Here is a 16,848-nt window from a genome sequence, read left to right on the forward strand (position 1 = left end):
GTGTAGACCAGTCTGGTGTTGAACTCACAGAGATCCACCTGATGTCCTCACTGTGTAGACCAGTCTGGTGTTGAACTCACAGAGATCCACCTGATTCTGGTCTTATTTATAAAAGATATTTCTCATAAAAAAATTTTGGCTTATTAAATAGTAAACATCTTTTTTTAAAAAAAAATCACTGATTGCCTGGCGGTGGTGGTGCACGCCTTTCATCCCAGCACTTGGGAGGCAGAAACAGGCGGATCTCTGTGAGTTTGAGGCCAACCTAGTCTACAGAGCTAGTTCCAAGACAGGTTTGATAGCTACAGAGAAACCCTGTCTTGAAGAAAAAAAAAAAATCACTGATGTCTCTGAAGAAGATATGCAAAAGTGGTTTGATAATTTGAATTTACATAGAATGTACGTTATTTCAGGGTAGAATATAGCATCTACTGATAATAACATGCACAGCACAGCCTAGGTCATGCAGTGTTGCGGTCTGTTATCAATGAAGGAAGAAGGGTAGGAGGCACACATTTGCATTGCCCCCTGTTATTCCCTGCAGCTGAGAACTGAGAAGGCTAAGGTCTGGGGACCTAAGCGCCTTGCTAACAATGGGACAAAGCCACAGCTCAACCCCCGGTCCCTTGATTTCAAGTCCTCTGCATTCTGTGCTCAGACCAGACTGTTCCCTCCTCCCTTCTCTTCCCCTCCATTCCCCTGTTTCCCTCCCCTTTTCCTTCCCTTCTCTTCCTTTTGTTTTTCTCATAATTTTTTGTTTCTTACACTTGATCTTGCCAAAAGGCTGAGAAGCAATATGTTTGTTTGTAAATGTGTGTGTCTATTGCCTGCACGTATGTAAGTGTTCCACATGTATGCATCAGAGCCCCTGGACTGGAGTTCCAGCACCGTGTAGGTAGGTCTAAGAATCAAACCTGAGCCTTCTGCAAGAGTAGCAAGAGTTCTTAACCCCTGAGACATCTCTACAGCTCCTTTTTCTGTTTTCTTTTTAACATCAAGTTATTTTACATATATGTTAATTTTAATTAACTTTTAAAATATTCTTAGTGTAAATGTTTTAGAGAACATAGTTGCCTCTTAATCCTCATAAAATATACAAAACATATCATACATCTCTGCCTCGTGATGACAGAAGTAAATCTCTTTCTTTTGGGTTTTTTTCTTTCTTTCTTTCTTGTTTTGGTTTTTCAGGACAGGGTTTCTCGGTAGCTGTGAAGCCTGCCCTGGCACTAGCTCTTGTAGACCAGGCTGGCCTCGAACTCACAGAGATCCACCTACCTCTGCCTCCCAAGTGCTAGGATTAAAGGTGTGCGCTGCCACCACCACCAGGCGACAGAAGTAAATCTCTTTAATACTTTATTGTTACTTTTTCTGTTTTTAATGATAGAAACTCCGGGAAAAACAAAAAGCTGTCCGAGAAAGTCATGGTCCAAACATGAAGCAAGCAAAGATGTGGCGTGATCTCGAACGACTAATGGAATGTAAAAAGCAGTGCTTCCTAAAGCAACAAAACCAAGCTTCCATTGGTCAGGTAATTCAGGAGGGCGGAGAGGACCGGCTAGTGCTCTGAGCCTGTGCAGGCTGTGCCTAGCCATGCTGCTGGCTGCGAGTGCATCCCCAGCAGCGCATGCTTCCTCCCTGGAAGGGATTCGTTCATCCTTTTGCTTTCAGACTCCTTTCTCCTAGTCTTGGAAAATGAAGAGAAGGCGGATCAGGTTAGAAGTCTTTTTAACGTGAAGAAGAGGCTTTCGTTGTTTGTTTAGTTTAGACGTCAAGTGGTGTCCTGAGTTTTATGAGAAAGGGACTCCGCTTGCTATCTGTAATGTAAACATATGTCCATTAAGACCCATGTCGTTTTTAAAGCTGTAATAACTGGGGGATTAATGTTTTTCTCGATCTTTTTTCTGACGTTAGAGGACTCTGAGGAACTAGTGTCTCTTGTTTTGAAGAAATATTTGTCTGAAGTCAGCAATCCCTGTGGTTTCACTTCAGTTTCTTTCTCCTCTGTCAATGCAAACCAGTTTAATATTTTGAAAAGCGTTTGTTCTCTTCATGTGATTTAAAAGCAAATAAAGCTTGGTCCATATCATGGCTGTTGATCTTAAATAATAGAGCTGTGTTGATCTTTTCTTTTCAATGTGTTTTCTAATATTCACTTCTCATCTCACAGAATGTCTCGCCAGACATCGAATGGAGAGCTAATAATACAATCATATGCTTGCCCTGAGGACTGTTATTATAAATATTAAAACTGTCCTAAAACGTAGATACTACGTGGGCTAAAAAAGTTAATACAGGGCCGGGCGGTGGTGGCGCACGCCTTTAATCCCAGCACTCGGGAGGCAGAGGCAGGTGGATCTCTGTGAGTTCGAGACCAGCCTGGTCTACAGAGCTAGTTCCAGGACAGGCTCCAAAACCGCAGAGAAACCCTGTCTCAAAAAACCAAAAAAAAAAAAAAGTTAATACAGGATTCCTAGTGAAATTCAGGAATCCAGAGTGCATCCAACCGCTGCTTTATTTGAGCTAGGTACATAAGGATTTCTTTGGTTTTCCTTAAAGAAAGATATTAAACTTGTATTCTCTTTCACTTCATTTTGGTTTCAATCTGTTTTCAAAATTCTTGCCTTTAAATCTGAAAACTCAGATTTTAAATTGCTAGTCTGGCCTTTGTAGGCTAGTGTTTTTTTATTTTTTTTAATTTTTTTTTTCGAGACAAGGTTTCTCTGTAGCTTTGGACCCTGGCCTAGAACCAGCTCTTGTAAACCAGGCTGGCCTCGAACTCACAGAGATCCACCTGCCTCTGCCTCCCGAGTGCTGGAATTAAAGGCGAGCACCACCACCACCTCCTGGTCAGGCTAGTTCTTTTTAACTGCCCTTAAAAAAAAGGAATGACCGTCTGTGCTGTATAAACTATACAGACATGCATCTCTTTGTCATAAGTCTCATCTGCTCTTAATATTGGAAGCCTAGTAGTGGTCAGAATCGCAGAGTCAGCCTCTGTTCCACACACAGATAGACACTTGAATGCATTCACACACAGGTGTGCACATGGGCACACTCATACACACTCACACTCACAAAGAAGAGAAAGGGAGGAAGGAGAAGATGAGCATTCCAGTTCATGGTTGAGTCTGGTCACCGTCTTGGCTGGGCAGCTGTCAGCTACCAGCACTCATGCCTTCCTCGGACAGATGAGAAGCCAAAAGAGGCAAGACTATGCATTGGTGTGTGGAAAGAAACCCTTCTTAATTCAGTAATAATTTTTGGACACTGAAGTATATTATGTTCATGCCAGATTAGCTGTAAGCTTGGTGTTTTCAGTAGTATATAATGCTTCATTAGCCAGAATATTAATTCTGCAACAAATATTTGAAAGACTAGGTGGCTTTTACAGATACCACATTTATTCCCCCAGAGCTAATCTCACAAGATTATAAACCTAGAGGCTACTGTGTTCTAGCCCTACACTCCCTCTGGGACTCCTTTTAAATTCTGGGATTGTAAATGGCAGCCCGCAGGCCTGCTCCTCTGGGTTCTTTGCTCCGCACAGAACAGGTGTGCTGATTACACACAAAGGCAGCTCCGATATTGTTTCATTCATTGAGGCAGAGCATCGCTATTGCTTCAAGAAAAACAAATTGAAAAAAGAAAAACTCTAAAAGAACAAGTTATTTATAGCTTTTATGTAACATTGGACACTTAGTAATGCGACTTAATGGGTTTCATGCAGACTTCCTTCCATTCGTCCTGATTTGATTGGAACATTAACAAGCCTTAACTAACCCTGACAGGTTTTGACAGCTGGCACTTAGTAAAGAAGAGGTTGCTCCAGTTTTTCCTCCAAGGTTAATATTCTAACTGGCTAATTGATGAGAGTACTTAATCATTTTAGAAAATAGTGTGTCTTTCACGTGATGGCCCAAATAAAGGAGAAAAATGTAGCCCGTGAGTCTGCCTCTGCAGTCAGATTTCCTTCTCTGGGGCTGCTGTTGCCAGCTGTTGTGAGGACTGACTGTCAGCCGCAGCTCCCTCCCGCTTACTCTTGGTTAAGGAAATAATCCTGGAAAGGTTACCCTTTACAAGAATCTAGAGTTAAGACGTACTTCCTGTTAGAATCGGCTGGATTCGAGGTCACATTTTCCAGAACTGGGGAGCAACTGGAGGGAAACCAGACCGGAACCTGCTGCCCCTCTAGCTTTCCCCAGGCTGATGCTTCCTGCCATGCTGCTCTAACTCAGCAGGCAGCAGTTCTCAAGATGTCACTGAATCACATCTGCCTTTATTTGATGCTTGTTGTTCTGCTGGATTCTTAGCGTGCATGACATTTATACATCTTTGAGAAAATTTTAAGCTCTGTGCACTTTCCAAATGTATTTCTCAAGTTTTTAATGCTAAAACGATACCAAGCATTTTTTAAAATAATTTAGTAAAATAAGAGGCTCTATATGCACTCCAACTAAAAATGTGTAAATTGGCAGAATTCTCTGGATTTGAATTTGGAAAAAAATGCATCATGAGTAATGCAGGCAAAGCTGTCTTTACAGAGGCAAAGTTTGCATTGAAAAATAGCTGCGGAGGTGTGTGTCTCAGACAGCCCTCATCTTACACAGGTCTTGCCCAGTGTGCGCCTGAGAGTGTGAACAAGAGGCTGGTTTCTGCAAAGAGTTCTAGGCGCTTACATCATGCCTCCTGCTTGGCAGGAAGGAGTTTGCCTCCGGGAGCAGGTAATGGGCCCTGCGGATTAGCCTGCCCTGAGCTTGCTTGCCCACAGCTTGGCCGTGTTGTGGTGAGGTAGGTCTGGAGTATATGTACTGCACCGTCTTCCAGACAGCCTCCAGCAGCCAGAAAAGGGCAAGATCGGCACCTTTGTCACAGGCAGCATTACCTCCCTCCCTTGCCCTAAATGAGGGTGGTCTAATTAGAGCTGTTCGCTGTGGTGGCCAGGCATGAGGTGAGTGTCTTGTCTGGGGAGGGCAGAGAAGGATCATTAGAGGTGATCTGTGTGTTTTGATGTCTGACTTTGCAGTCTTAAAAAAAAAAAAAAAAAAAAAAAAAAAGGTTTGTTGTGTAAGAATATGGTTTATTCTTACCCAGACCTTGCAAAAGAAATAAAAAAAATAAAACTAAGAGTCCAAATAAGTAGTTTTTGAGAGGCCTGAACAAACACGTGCTTTCTGCTCCCATGCTCCCTCTTTTGGCAAACTGGAAGTACTTTCTTGGTCACTGCTGATTTCACAATTTCCGTCACTGAGCTGGTTACTGTTACGGAAGTTCACTCTTCAGAACACAGGGAGAAATGGCAGGGTTCTGTTTCCCACTCCAGCTGAGGATGGAATGGCTGGTCCCTGGGAGGAGCTACTTAGGCTGCACTTGGGAGCTAGCATAGACATCAGCAGAGTCCAGGCTCTGGTACCTGAGAGAGCCCGGGAATGACTGACATTGTCCTCTGCTAGGACCTCTGAGGGAGCCCTGCCAGCCGGTGCCCAGTCGGTTTGCTCTGCTCCTGCAGCCACAGTACCACTCACTCCTCACAAGGGAACCTGCTCCCTCCTTAAAGAGCTCAGGCACGTGGACCTTTTTAAAATGCGAATTAAACAAATGAGCAGATTTTATCTCCCAAAGCCTGCAGACATGATGATAAAGAAGAAAGTACTTGAACCATTACTGAGTGCCTGGGATATGCCATGCAGAGTCTAGAAGCTTCTGTGCGGGAACCAAGGTGATTCTCAGTGAGGTAGGACAGTCTTCCATGTTTGTAGATGGAGAAGCTGGCGCACAGGGACTTCCCCAGTATGACTGACCAGGTAATAAGTGGCAGAGCCGGCGTCCAAAACCTGCGTTAAATTCTGCTTAGTGCTGCTTATAAAGTTAGAGAACCTTTTTATTTTTTTTTTATTTTTTATTTTTTTGTTTTGTTTTGTTTTTTCGAGACAGGGTTTCTCTGTGGCTTTCGAGCCTGTCCTGGAACTAGCTCTGTAGACCAGGCTGGTCTCGAACTCACAGAGATCCACCTGCCTCTGCCTCCCGAGTGCTGGGATTAAAGGCATGTGCCACCATCGCCTGGCTTAGAGAACCTTTTTAAAGAAAGTGAGAGGAGGGCTCCATGAGTGGCCCGGCTGCCACTCCCGTGATAGGGAGAGGAGGGGCACCGGTCTGTGCCCAGCTCCTCTGCTCTGAGCACCAGACCCTGCTGACCCACAGGTGTGCTGTCTGGTGCTTCACTTACCTTTGGTCAACTCTACTCCAAAATTATAAATGAAAAATGTCATCTAATAGTTCATAAGCTTTAAATAACTTTTATCACAGCATATTACTTTAATTATATTTTGTTACTGTATTAAGTTAAAATTTACCATACGTATGATATATAGAACACAGTATACAGTATAAAGGATTATTTGGCACTCCTTGGCTTCACATATCCGCAGGAGACCCTCAGCCTGACTATGAAAAGGCGCGTGAAAAGAAAAGATGTGGCTGCTGGCTTAAAATACATTAAGCAGCCGGGCGATGGTGGCGCACGCCTTTAATCCCAACACTCGGGAGGCAGAGGCAGGCAGATCTCTGTGAGTTTGAGACCAGCCTGGTCTACAGAGCTAGTTCCAGGACAGGCTCCAAAGCCACAGAGAAACCCTGTTTGGAAAAACCAAAAAAAAAAAAAAAATACATTAAGCATCCAGACCTAATTACCAGTGTTCAGAATGCTGGTGCTGTGGAAGGGCCAGCCAAAGCAGTGATCTGGAGTTCTTTCTCACGTTTCCTAAATCTATGCTCACTCTGGAAAAAAAAAAAAAATGTGGGATCTGGATGTGGCGCAGTGGCTCATGCCTGCTCCTGGGTCTTGAGAGCTGGAACAAGTGAGACAAGAGCGTCCACAGCTCAAGTTCAGTACTTCCCTGGGAGTGAGGAGGAGGCTTCAGCCGAGAGGCGGGATTGACTTGGGTCTGGAGGATGAGAGAGACAGTGAGGACAGCTGGAGCCAATGTGCTGCGGTGCCCACTGCCCCGTGAGCCAAGGGAGCAGGAGAAGCATGGCGTCTAGACACCAGTGTGAGCGACGTAGCCAGCCATAGAAGTGCTTGTGGTGCTGGCCTCACCTATAAGCAGAAGTACCCCAGATTTTCTCAAAGTTTATTACGGAGAGCAGAACTCTGTTGGACTTCCAGACGCTTGTTTTATGATTTAGTTTATTTCCTTTATGTCGTGTGGAGGGCGCTGCAGTCTTTTGGGGGTTAAAGATCAATTTAGAATTCAAAGGGAAGAAAGCCCTTTTGGGTGAGTGACCTAGGCCAACCCAATGAAGAACAACGCTCGTGCTTCTGCCTCTCCTGGAAGCACGCGTAGAATCTGGCTTGGAGAGGAGCTGGGACTCCATGGGGAACATGGAGCCTCCAGAAGAGAATGACCCGGGGTACAAGCCAGCACCACCGGGCATGAGGGAGGGGCTGCTGGGGTAAGCAGCAGCTGTCGGCATCTTGGTTCTCACTGTCCAGCTTCCTTGTGACTGCGGACGGAACGAGAGGATCACTGTGTAGAGAAGAGCACGTGATCATCTCTGGGCTTAACTGGGGGTGGGGAGGAGCTACAGACAGTCGGCCAATTAATTTGTTTGTGTTTTGTTTTTTCGAGACAGGGTTTCTCTGTAGCTTTGGATCCTGACCTGGAACTAGCTCTTGTAGACCAAGCTGGCCTCGAACTCACAGAGATCTGCCTGCCTCTGGCTCCCGAGTGCTGGGATTAAAGGTGTGTGCCACCACTGCCTGGCTAAATTTGTTTATTATATTGGGAGATAGTTTTACACCCAGACAAAGATCCAGCCTTCAAGGAGGTATCATCTATACTTTTAAAAAAATCGTATGTAACCGTTTTGGGTTTGTGAAAAAAGATTTGATAATGCTAAAGAATTTAGCTGAGGAACAATATCTTAAAGGGATATTTTTGTTGGGAGAGATTTTTATAAGTTTATATGATTTCCTGTGTTTAAAAAAAATCAAAGCTGGTGTTTCACAGTGCTTGGTTTCTTTCCCTTGAGAGTCGGGAGAGTTTTCATTGGAACAATTGCCCAGTTGCCAGGGAGAGCCTCAGCCATCAAGAAGACCACTTGCCAGGAACTTGGCCATGTCAAACAAATGTTCAGCTTTTATTCTGACACTTCTTGCAGAATTTGATTGAAACTATATATGTCCAGATAACACTCAGCAAAGTGCCCTTCTTACATTTGTTTCAAGATATATTTGGAAACACAAGAGATGACCTTGGGCCCAACTGCTTTTCCAATTTAGGACTTCTCTCTGGGTCTACTGAATGATACTCCCCAACACTGCAAAGTCACCGAATGGAAAACATTTTAGTTACTCTGTGCCGTAAGTCCCGGGACGGAGGACATTTTCCCCCCAGCAATGTGTTCTGCCTTTAAAGGAGGGTTATATTTAGCCATACACTATATTAGCTTCCTAACCATCTACTTCAAAATACAGTCCGGAGCACATTTGCTTTTCATCAGAGCACCTTTGGTGATCTAAATTGAGCTGTCCTTGGTTTTTAAAATATTTTAGCTTCTAAGAAATGAAAAACAGCCAACCTTAACCCTTTGCCTTTGCTTTTTGGCATTCAAATTTTGGTTTGAAGCCAGAGTTCACTGTGGCTTGATGTAAGGTCTAAAAGAAGACTTTGGTGGCACCAGTGTCCTCTTCTAAGGTTAGTACCACCTGTCCCAGATGACAGTAGAAGCCCTACTGGTCCAGCCCCAGCCTGAATGCCAGTTGGCATCCAGCTGTACCTGCAGTCCGCCCATGGAGGGGGATGGTTTATACTGTTGCTATGGTGACATCCTTTCAAAGGCTATTTTGTGTATTTTGAAGGCATTTTTAGTTTGTTATCATGGCCTTTACATTCTTTTCAGATTTCTTTCTTTTTTATTTTATGTGCTTTAGTGTTTATCTACCTGTATGTCTGTGTACCACATTTGTGTCTGGTGCCTACAGTGGTCAGATGAGATTGCTTGGTCCCCTGGTACTGGGGAGTGCAAACCTACTTGTGGGTGCTGGAACTGTGCCCATGTCCTCTCCAAGAGCAGTAAGTGCTCTTAGCCGTGGAGCCATCTCTCCAGCCCCCATCATATGATGTGGACATGATGTAGACATATGATGCAGACATGATGTAGACAGCCTTCTTGAGAAGGTGTGTTTACCTTTAAGCAAATAAGAATCACAGTTTGATTATTGTTTTATCCTACTTAGCATATCACCAGGGACAGTATCATCTTCTATTTCATACAGTTTCCTAATGTGTTAGAGGCAACCAGAGCATTTACAGAGATGGGTATGTTGTGAGCAACAGTCTCCCACACACACAGTACATTAACTTCCACTCAGATGCTGTGCACACCCATACCACACGTGGAAATAAAGACGCCATATTGCAATACTTTAAGGATAGCTTGTGCTCAAGAATTCCTTGCTGTTTGCTTTGGAATCGAGCTTTACGTCAATTGTTAGCCACAAGGTAAATGATCTCGACCGGATATAAAGTCAACACAGAACTCATACCTACAGTACTGTTACAGATGACTCTTCCCGTGTCTGATGACGGACTCATCCCAAGAGTTTAATTATTGCAGATGGTTACACCAGTGTTACTTTGTAATTTCCTGACTCAGAAGCTGAAAACATTTCTTTAATCCTTTACTTCTTTATAAAAACAGGCTGTGCATGGTGACTGCTCTGTGTACATTTCCATGATTGTATTGATGTTGAACCAGGGCCGTTGCTAAAGTCACGACGCTGACCCGATTAAGCAAATAAGAGCTCATGGTGCCTGAGCTGATTGATTTGTACGAGGGGGGGGGGGGCAGTAAAGTTTGCTTTTCCTGGTTCGAGAGACTCCTCCGGTTGCATAACTTTGGAACTGTGATTTTAGTAATACGGAAAAGAAAATAGAGAGATAATCTACAAAATGTCCCAGGACCTGGAGTGCTTAAAGGAAATTTTTCATAAAGAGAATGCCTCAGAAGAAGAGTAGATGTTATTCAAAGTGAGAAAAATGTAAATTTGCCAAGTATTTTCAGAAAACAGTGTTTTCAGAAATATCTATTTTCTCACTGAACCCAGGGCCTCACAGCCACTAGGCAAGTGCTCTACAGTTTGAACCACGTCCTCCGTCCTTATCCTTTCTCTGGGAACACACACAGCGCAGAGAATGTGGCTCACGGGTGGGGACCTGTTCTGCTCACACAAGGTCTCGGGTTCCATCCCCAGCACTGGAATAAACAACAGCAGAACTTTAGGCTCGAGACTTAGGACACCCTGGGCAGTTTGTGCTTATGAAGCTGGTTTCAGAGCTTTTTTCTCTAGCTCTCCTGTTTTCAGATTCTCGTGTCCAACAAGTGCTTGTTGCTTGAGACTGAGCACCTCTCTGTCAGCCTTCTTACAGTGGGAGAGTTCCAGAAACCCAATTGCCGGCAGATTGATGGAGAATCTGGTTTATCTAAACATCCAAAGCCCTGCTCAGCAATGATTTCTATTTGTTTTGTTTTATGTGTGTGAGTGTTTTGCTTGCATGTTTGTGCATCGTGTGTGTCTGCTGCCTTCAGAGGTCAGAAGAAGGTGTTGAATGGTTGTGAGCCATGACTGGGCGCTGGGAATAAGAACCAGGTCCTCTGGAAGGGCAACATGTGCTTTTAACCACTGAGCTATTTCTACAGCCCAAAGGTTTTTATTTTTCTTATTGTGCCTGTATATTTTATCTCAGCCTTTTGATGCGAAGTCCGTATTTATTTAATTAAGGAGGCAGACATTGCTTGCTCATTTAGAAATTAATTTTTCAGCACCTTTCTATCTTTTTTCCTTAATTGTATGGGTGGATATAGGCTTGGTCATGTTGGGGGGTGCACATGAGTGTTGAGTGCACCTGCTCTTATGTGCATCTAAATTGAGGCCAGAGGTCAACCTGTCTCCTCATGTCTCCTCAGGTACCATCTACCTTATTTTTTGAGATAGGGGTTTCTTGATGGGACCTTCGACTCCCCATTTTCAGGCTAGCCTGGCTGCCAGCAAGCCCCAAGGATCTGCGTCGTGCTCACTGCCCAGGTGCCAACCTTACAAGTGTGCACCACCACACCCTACTACTTACTTTACTATTTATTTGTGTGCTGCAGGCCACACTCTGGTCCCTGGGCTTGCGGGGCGATCTCCCAGCCAGGGCATCTTTTGTTGTTGGTGGTGGTTTGTTGTTGCTATTGTTTTGCTTGTATTTTTCCTCCCTGTTCGTGTGTCTTGACTGGTTCTTACTCAGACTTTCCAGAGCTTCTCCCATGTACACGGCTCCCTACAGCTACTCTGTGACTTTGGACCTTCTCTCAGAAATGTTTTCTAGTTTTAAAAACAACGAAGCCAGCTGGGCGATGGTGGCACACGCCTTTAATCCCAGCACTCGGGAGGCAGAGGCAGGCAGATCTCTGTGAGTTCAAGACTAGCCTGGTCTACAGAGCTAGTTCCAGGACAGGCTCCAAAGCCACAGCGAAACCCTGTCTCGAAAAACCAAAAAAAAACAACAACAAAACAACGAAGCCATATGTGGTGGTGTATACCTGTAAGCCGGCTCTGGGGACACTGAGACAGAAGGACTAGCAGTTTGAAGCCAACATGGGCTACATGGCAAGACCATGTCTCAAAAACAATAAACCAACCCCCAAAAGGAGCAAAATCCCCGAGGATGCCTGTACAGCTCTGAGTGTGTGCATGACCACAAGACACGTGCACATTAACACCCGATTTCAAGGGTGAGTCCTGTGAAGTGAATGAAACTTTGAAATGCATGTTCTGTGTAACCAAGTCCACATAGCAAAGAATATTTTATTAAAAAAAAAATGTTGGGTCATAGGCCAGATATGGTGGTGATGGTGGTGCACGCCTTTTATCCTTGCACTCCGGAGGCAGAAGCAGAATCTCTGTGAGTGTAAAGTTAACCTGGTCTACAGAGCAGTTCTAGGACACCCAGAGCTACATACCATTCCTCAAAAAGCAAACAAATAAAAAACCAGGGCCAGCAATATGGTGGAGTGTGTATAAAGTGTTTGCCACGCCAGCCTGGTAGCTTGAGTTGGATCACCTGCTCCAGTGACGAGGTAGGAGAGAATAACTCTTCAGAGCTGTCTTCTGACTGCCAGACTTGTGTCACAGCACCTATTCTGCATGCACACACACATACACACTAATAAAGTCCAAAATTAGTGCAGTTCTAACAGAAATGGAGCATGGCGATACATGCCTATATTCGAGAGGTGAGGCCGATGGACTGATCATAGGTTCAACAGCATCCTGTTTGGATGGGTAAGGAAGGAAGCTGTAGCTGGATAGAGCTGGAGGAGGAGTAATATGATCAAAACAGGTATGTAATTCCTAGAGAACTAATAAAAATATCTTAGAGCCGGGCGGCGGTGGCACACGTCTTTAATCCCAGCACTCAGGAGGCAGAGGTAGGCGGATCTCTGAGTTTGAGACCAACCTGGTCTACAGAGCTAGTTCCAGGACAGGCTCCAAAGCTACAGAGAAACCCTGTCTCGAAAAGCCAGGGGGGAAAAAGAGGAAAATTTAAAAGGAGTATCTTGTCTCAAAATAATAAATAAATAGGTAAATAGGGCCAAATTACTGCTCCGAAACTGATACCAATTTGTATTTCCATCAGCTGAGTACAACAGTGCCCCGTTTGTTTGTTGTTAGCTTGCCCCCGGCAGGTGTGAACGATACAGTATCTTTGTAGATAAAATAGGTTTAAAGATTTTGTAATTAGCCAGGTGTGAGAGTGTATGCCTTTAAGCCCAGCTCTCAAGAGCTAGTGCCAGGCCTGGTCTGCATAGCAAGTTCCAGACCAGCCAGGGCTAAACAGTGAGACCCTGTCTCAAAAAAACAAATAAACAGATCATCTATAATCTCACAGATTGTCATTATCTGCAGTTTTGCTCCCAGTATCCTTTCTAGAAAACATATATAATAAACAATGAAAGACAGAGGTTTTGTTTTTCTAAGTAATGTATTCTTCATAACAAAGCTAAGAGGCTGAGCGTGACGCAGCCAGTGGTAGCATGTGCTTAGCATGTGTGAAGCCCTAAACTTGATTCCGAGCGTCAAAGGGAGAAAAAGGATAACAACGGAGCTACTTGGTGAGCTCTTTTAATCAGGGTGAGTATATTCAGTGGCCTCTGCTCCCTCTGCCAAGCTTTTGAGATCAGCTTCTGGAAAAAGCATTAACATTCTTTCCTGACACCTTCCTTCCCTCCCAGGTCTCAGGCTGGAGGAGATTTCCTAGGAGCCAGTGGGACCCTGGAAGGGGTGGAGCTGGGTGGGGCCTGTGGGTCCCAGGACAACGGAGGACTCTGTACCTCCTCACGTATTCCTGTCAGGTGTCCATTTGTGACTATCAAGCACGGTCGTTACTATCGTATGCACGCACAGATGCTCAGAGCAGTGGACGAGCGAGCTAGGACTGAGTCGTAGCTGGGTGTCACTAGGAACAATCAACAAGTGAAAACGAGGTCAGCCATCCCAAGTCCCGTTCCGTGTGCTGACTGCATGGTTGTCTGACCTCTTGGATTACAAGCACAGGAAAAGCAGAACTGAGTCCCTGGGCCTACTAGGCAGATGAGCCACTTTGGTCAATAAATATTGGTAAAAAGCAAAGGAACAGCTTTCTTGAACAAATCTTTCTGTGGCCAAGGAGTCACTGACAGAATTAAATCAGGGAACATGATCCTTACTGATGGGTGAGGCCAGGAGCCCTGTCCAAGCAAACTGTAGTTATCCTGGCACAGCTGCATGCGGACCCAGTTGGTGAGAACTCACTGCAGATTCCCTAACAAGCAGTTTCTTGGCTAGCCTGATGGAAAGTAAATGTAAGGTAGCTTTATAATTAAAATGTTATTATCTTAGGACCGGGCATTGGTGGCGCACACCTTTAATCCCAACACTTGGGAGCCAGAGGCAAGCAGATCTCTGTGAGCTTGAGGCCAAACTGGTCTACAGAGTTCCAGGACAGCCAGGACTACACAGAAAAACCCTGTCTCAAAACAAACAAACAAACAAAAACAAAACAACAACAAAATCATCTCTAGGTTTTTTTGTTTGTTTGTTTGTTTGTTTGTTTGTTTGTTTGTTTTTTAGGTAGGTGGGGTACTGTCATGCAGCCTTGAACCCACTATGACTTTGAGCTGTTCCTCTTGCCCCTACTCCCGAGTGCTTAGGTTTCAGACTTGCTTCACCACGCCTGGTTTACGTGGTGTTGGGAATGGATGCAACCCCGGGGCTTCATGCATGCTAGGTGAGGACTCTGTCAACTGAGCTACATCCCTAGCCCAATTAACCCCTGGTATTTATAGGGAGTTTTCATCCTACGTGGAAACACCTATCTATATCTACCCGCTGCCAAAGAGAGAGGCAGCCAGTGATCTTACCACAAAATTTACCAAAAAAAAAAAAAAAATTGAAGAAACTGTGACTGTCGTGGTAAAAGTTGATAGAGCAATGGTCCCCAGCCTTCCTAATGCTGCGACCCTTCAATACAGTACATCTTGTGGTGACCCCTAACCATAAAATGATCTCATTGCTACTTGATAACTATAATTTTGCTACTTTTATGAATTATAATGTAAATACCTGTGTTTTCTGATGATCTTAAGTGACCCCTTGAAGGGTCGTTTGATCCCGGCTCCCCCAACGGGGTCTCGAATCACAGGATGAAAAGCACTGCAATAATGTGGCCTGTGAACTTTGAACTCTTAGTCACTGACTCTTAGCATCCAAGAATATATAAATCTGGGGCTGGAGAGATGGCTCGGTGGTTAAGAGCCCGTATTTCTTTGCAGAGGAACTAAGTTTGGCTCCCAGTACCTACATCAGGTAGTTCACAACTTTCTGTAACTCCAGCACTCTTCTGGCCTCTGACAGGCACCTGCACACACGTGCACATGCTGATTTAAGAACGTACACATAGCTAAAACTAAAATATCTTAAAAATATGTGTAAATATAACACTAGAACACCCATGAGGCTTAGGAGGAAGTTTACAGACCGCAAATGTGACTGTGTCTTTAAGACACTCGGCAGTGCTCGGATGGTTATTGTTCAAAGGCAGGGTGGCAACTCAGAAGCCACATGGTGTGTTATGTGACAGAAAGTGGCTGTTCCCAGAGTTCACCTTCTGCCCCGAGTCTGGTGAATACCTGTCCTTTTACGTTTCTCGTGAATCAATTACTTTGGGAAAATGGTTACATTTTGGAGTCAATGTGACAAAAAAAAAAATTTAATCTCAGCAAGATTTTTGTGTGCTACTCAAGATGGATTCTGTGACCTCTTAGGTTTATTGAAAGAGGAAATAGTTCAAGGGGCAGGAGAGGTGGCTCAGCAGTTAAGACTACTGACTGTTCTTCCAGAGGACCTGGGTTCAGTTCCCAGCACCCACATGGCAGCTCACAACTGTCTGTAACTCCAGATCTCCTTCATCAGGGGATCTGATGTCCTCACACAGACATACAGGCAGGCAAACACCAATGTACATAAAAAGCAATAAATTGTAAAAAAATAAAAATAACTTCAGTTAATATGTCTGAAGTACAGTAAGAAAGAAGATATCTTACCTAGTTGTGAATCCCCCCCAGATTCAAATTTACTTAAAGAGAATTTTTTTATGGGAACATTATGTAGACCATAGGTGGTACTCCTGTAATCCCAGAACCTGGGAGGCTGAGACAGGAGGATCACATCAGCTTTCAATACTGCCTAGGCTATGGAAGGCCAGCCAGATTACAGAGGGAGACCTTGTCAAAAGTTATCTTGGCTGGGCGGTGGTGGCACACGCCTTTAATCCCAGCACTCGGGAGGCAGAGGCAGGCAGATCTCTGTGAGTTTGAAACCAGCCTGGTCTACAAAAGCTAGTTCCAGGACAGGCTCCAAAACCACAGAGAAACCCTGTCTCGAAAAACCAAAAAAAAAAAAAAAAAAAAAAAAAAAAAGTTATCTTGATGTGGGAGCTGGAGAAATGGCTCTTGAAGAGGACCTGAGTTGGGTTCCCAGTACCCACATCGGGTGGCTCCCTGCTGCTCCAGTCCCAGGACACCCTATGACCTTTGACCTCCAGGGGCACTTGCACACACATGGTACACATAACCTTATGCAAGTACAGGCATACATAAACATTCTGCTTTAAATCTTCATTTAAATGAAAACATTTCTCATTCCTCTTTAGTGCAGTACCATGAAAAATATCAGGCTGGCACACGAACTTTTCCTTTTTACCCATTTGTAACCCCAGAATTGCATAATCAGGAGGAAGCAGGAAGTAAAAAATAATCACAAAATTAAACCAAGTGGCCTATTTCCATAGCTCCATCACGAGTAAAAAAAAAAAAAAAAATTTAAAAAGATAAACACATCAGCAGGGTCATCACACTTAAGAATTCTTTCCGTGGCAGTCATAATGACAATAAAGTGAACTCAGGCTTTTAGTTCGGCGCTGTATTTTAAATCTTGTTAAAATGTGGCAGAAACGAAATATCCCAGGCATATCCCAGGCTGGCCTCAAAGTCTGTCCCCCAAGTGCTGAGCTAATGAGCCTGAGCTCCGTCCGGGCGGCATCTCCCCTGTCTCTCCGTGTCCCTGTCAGCAGTGTCTCTCGTGAGCCCTTTGCAACACGTGAACCCTGCAGACTCCATCCTGCTCTCCTTCCCTGCTGGCACCTACCCTGTCGGTTTCTGTCTTCTGATGTTGACCGCAGGCACCTCGCAACCGGCATCCTCTGTCTTTCCTGGCTGGTTTCCTTCTCTCAACATACTCCATTTCATCCGCGTTCCTGAGGCCGG

At 44.5% G+C, this 16,848-nt stretch overlaps 1 protein-coding gene across 3 annotated transcripts in view; it reads left to right on the plus strand.

The window, feature by feature from the left end:
* The window catches only part of Ift81 (intraflagellar transport 81), a 75,248-nt gene extending 73,148 nt beyond the window's left edge, over positions 1–2,100 (plus strand). For all 3 annotated transcript variants that reach the window (XM_005344447.2, XM_026788017.1, XM_026788019.1), the window contains one exon: positions 1,388–2,100. In XM_005344447.2, the coding sequence (XP_005344504.1) occupies positions 1,388–1,570 (183 nt within the window). In that variant the 3' untranslated portion in view covers positions 1,571–2,100. The remainder of the gene's footprint in view (positions 1–1,387) is intronic.
* The last annotated feature ends 14,748 nt before the right edge of the window (positions 2,101–16,848 follow it).

Source organism: Microtus ochrogaster, chromosome 2 (genome assembly GCF_000317375.1).
Source record: "Microtus ochrogaster isolate Prairie Vole_2 chromosome 2, MicOch1.0, whole genome shotgun sequence".
NCBI lineage: Eukaryota > Metazoa > Chordata > Mammalia > Rodentia > Cricetidae > Microtus > Microtus ochrogaster.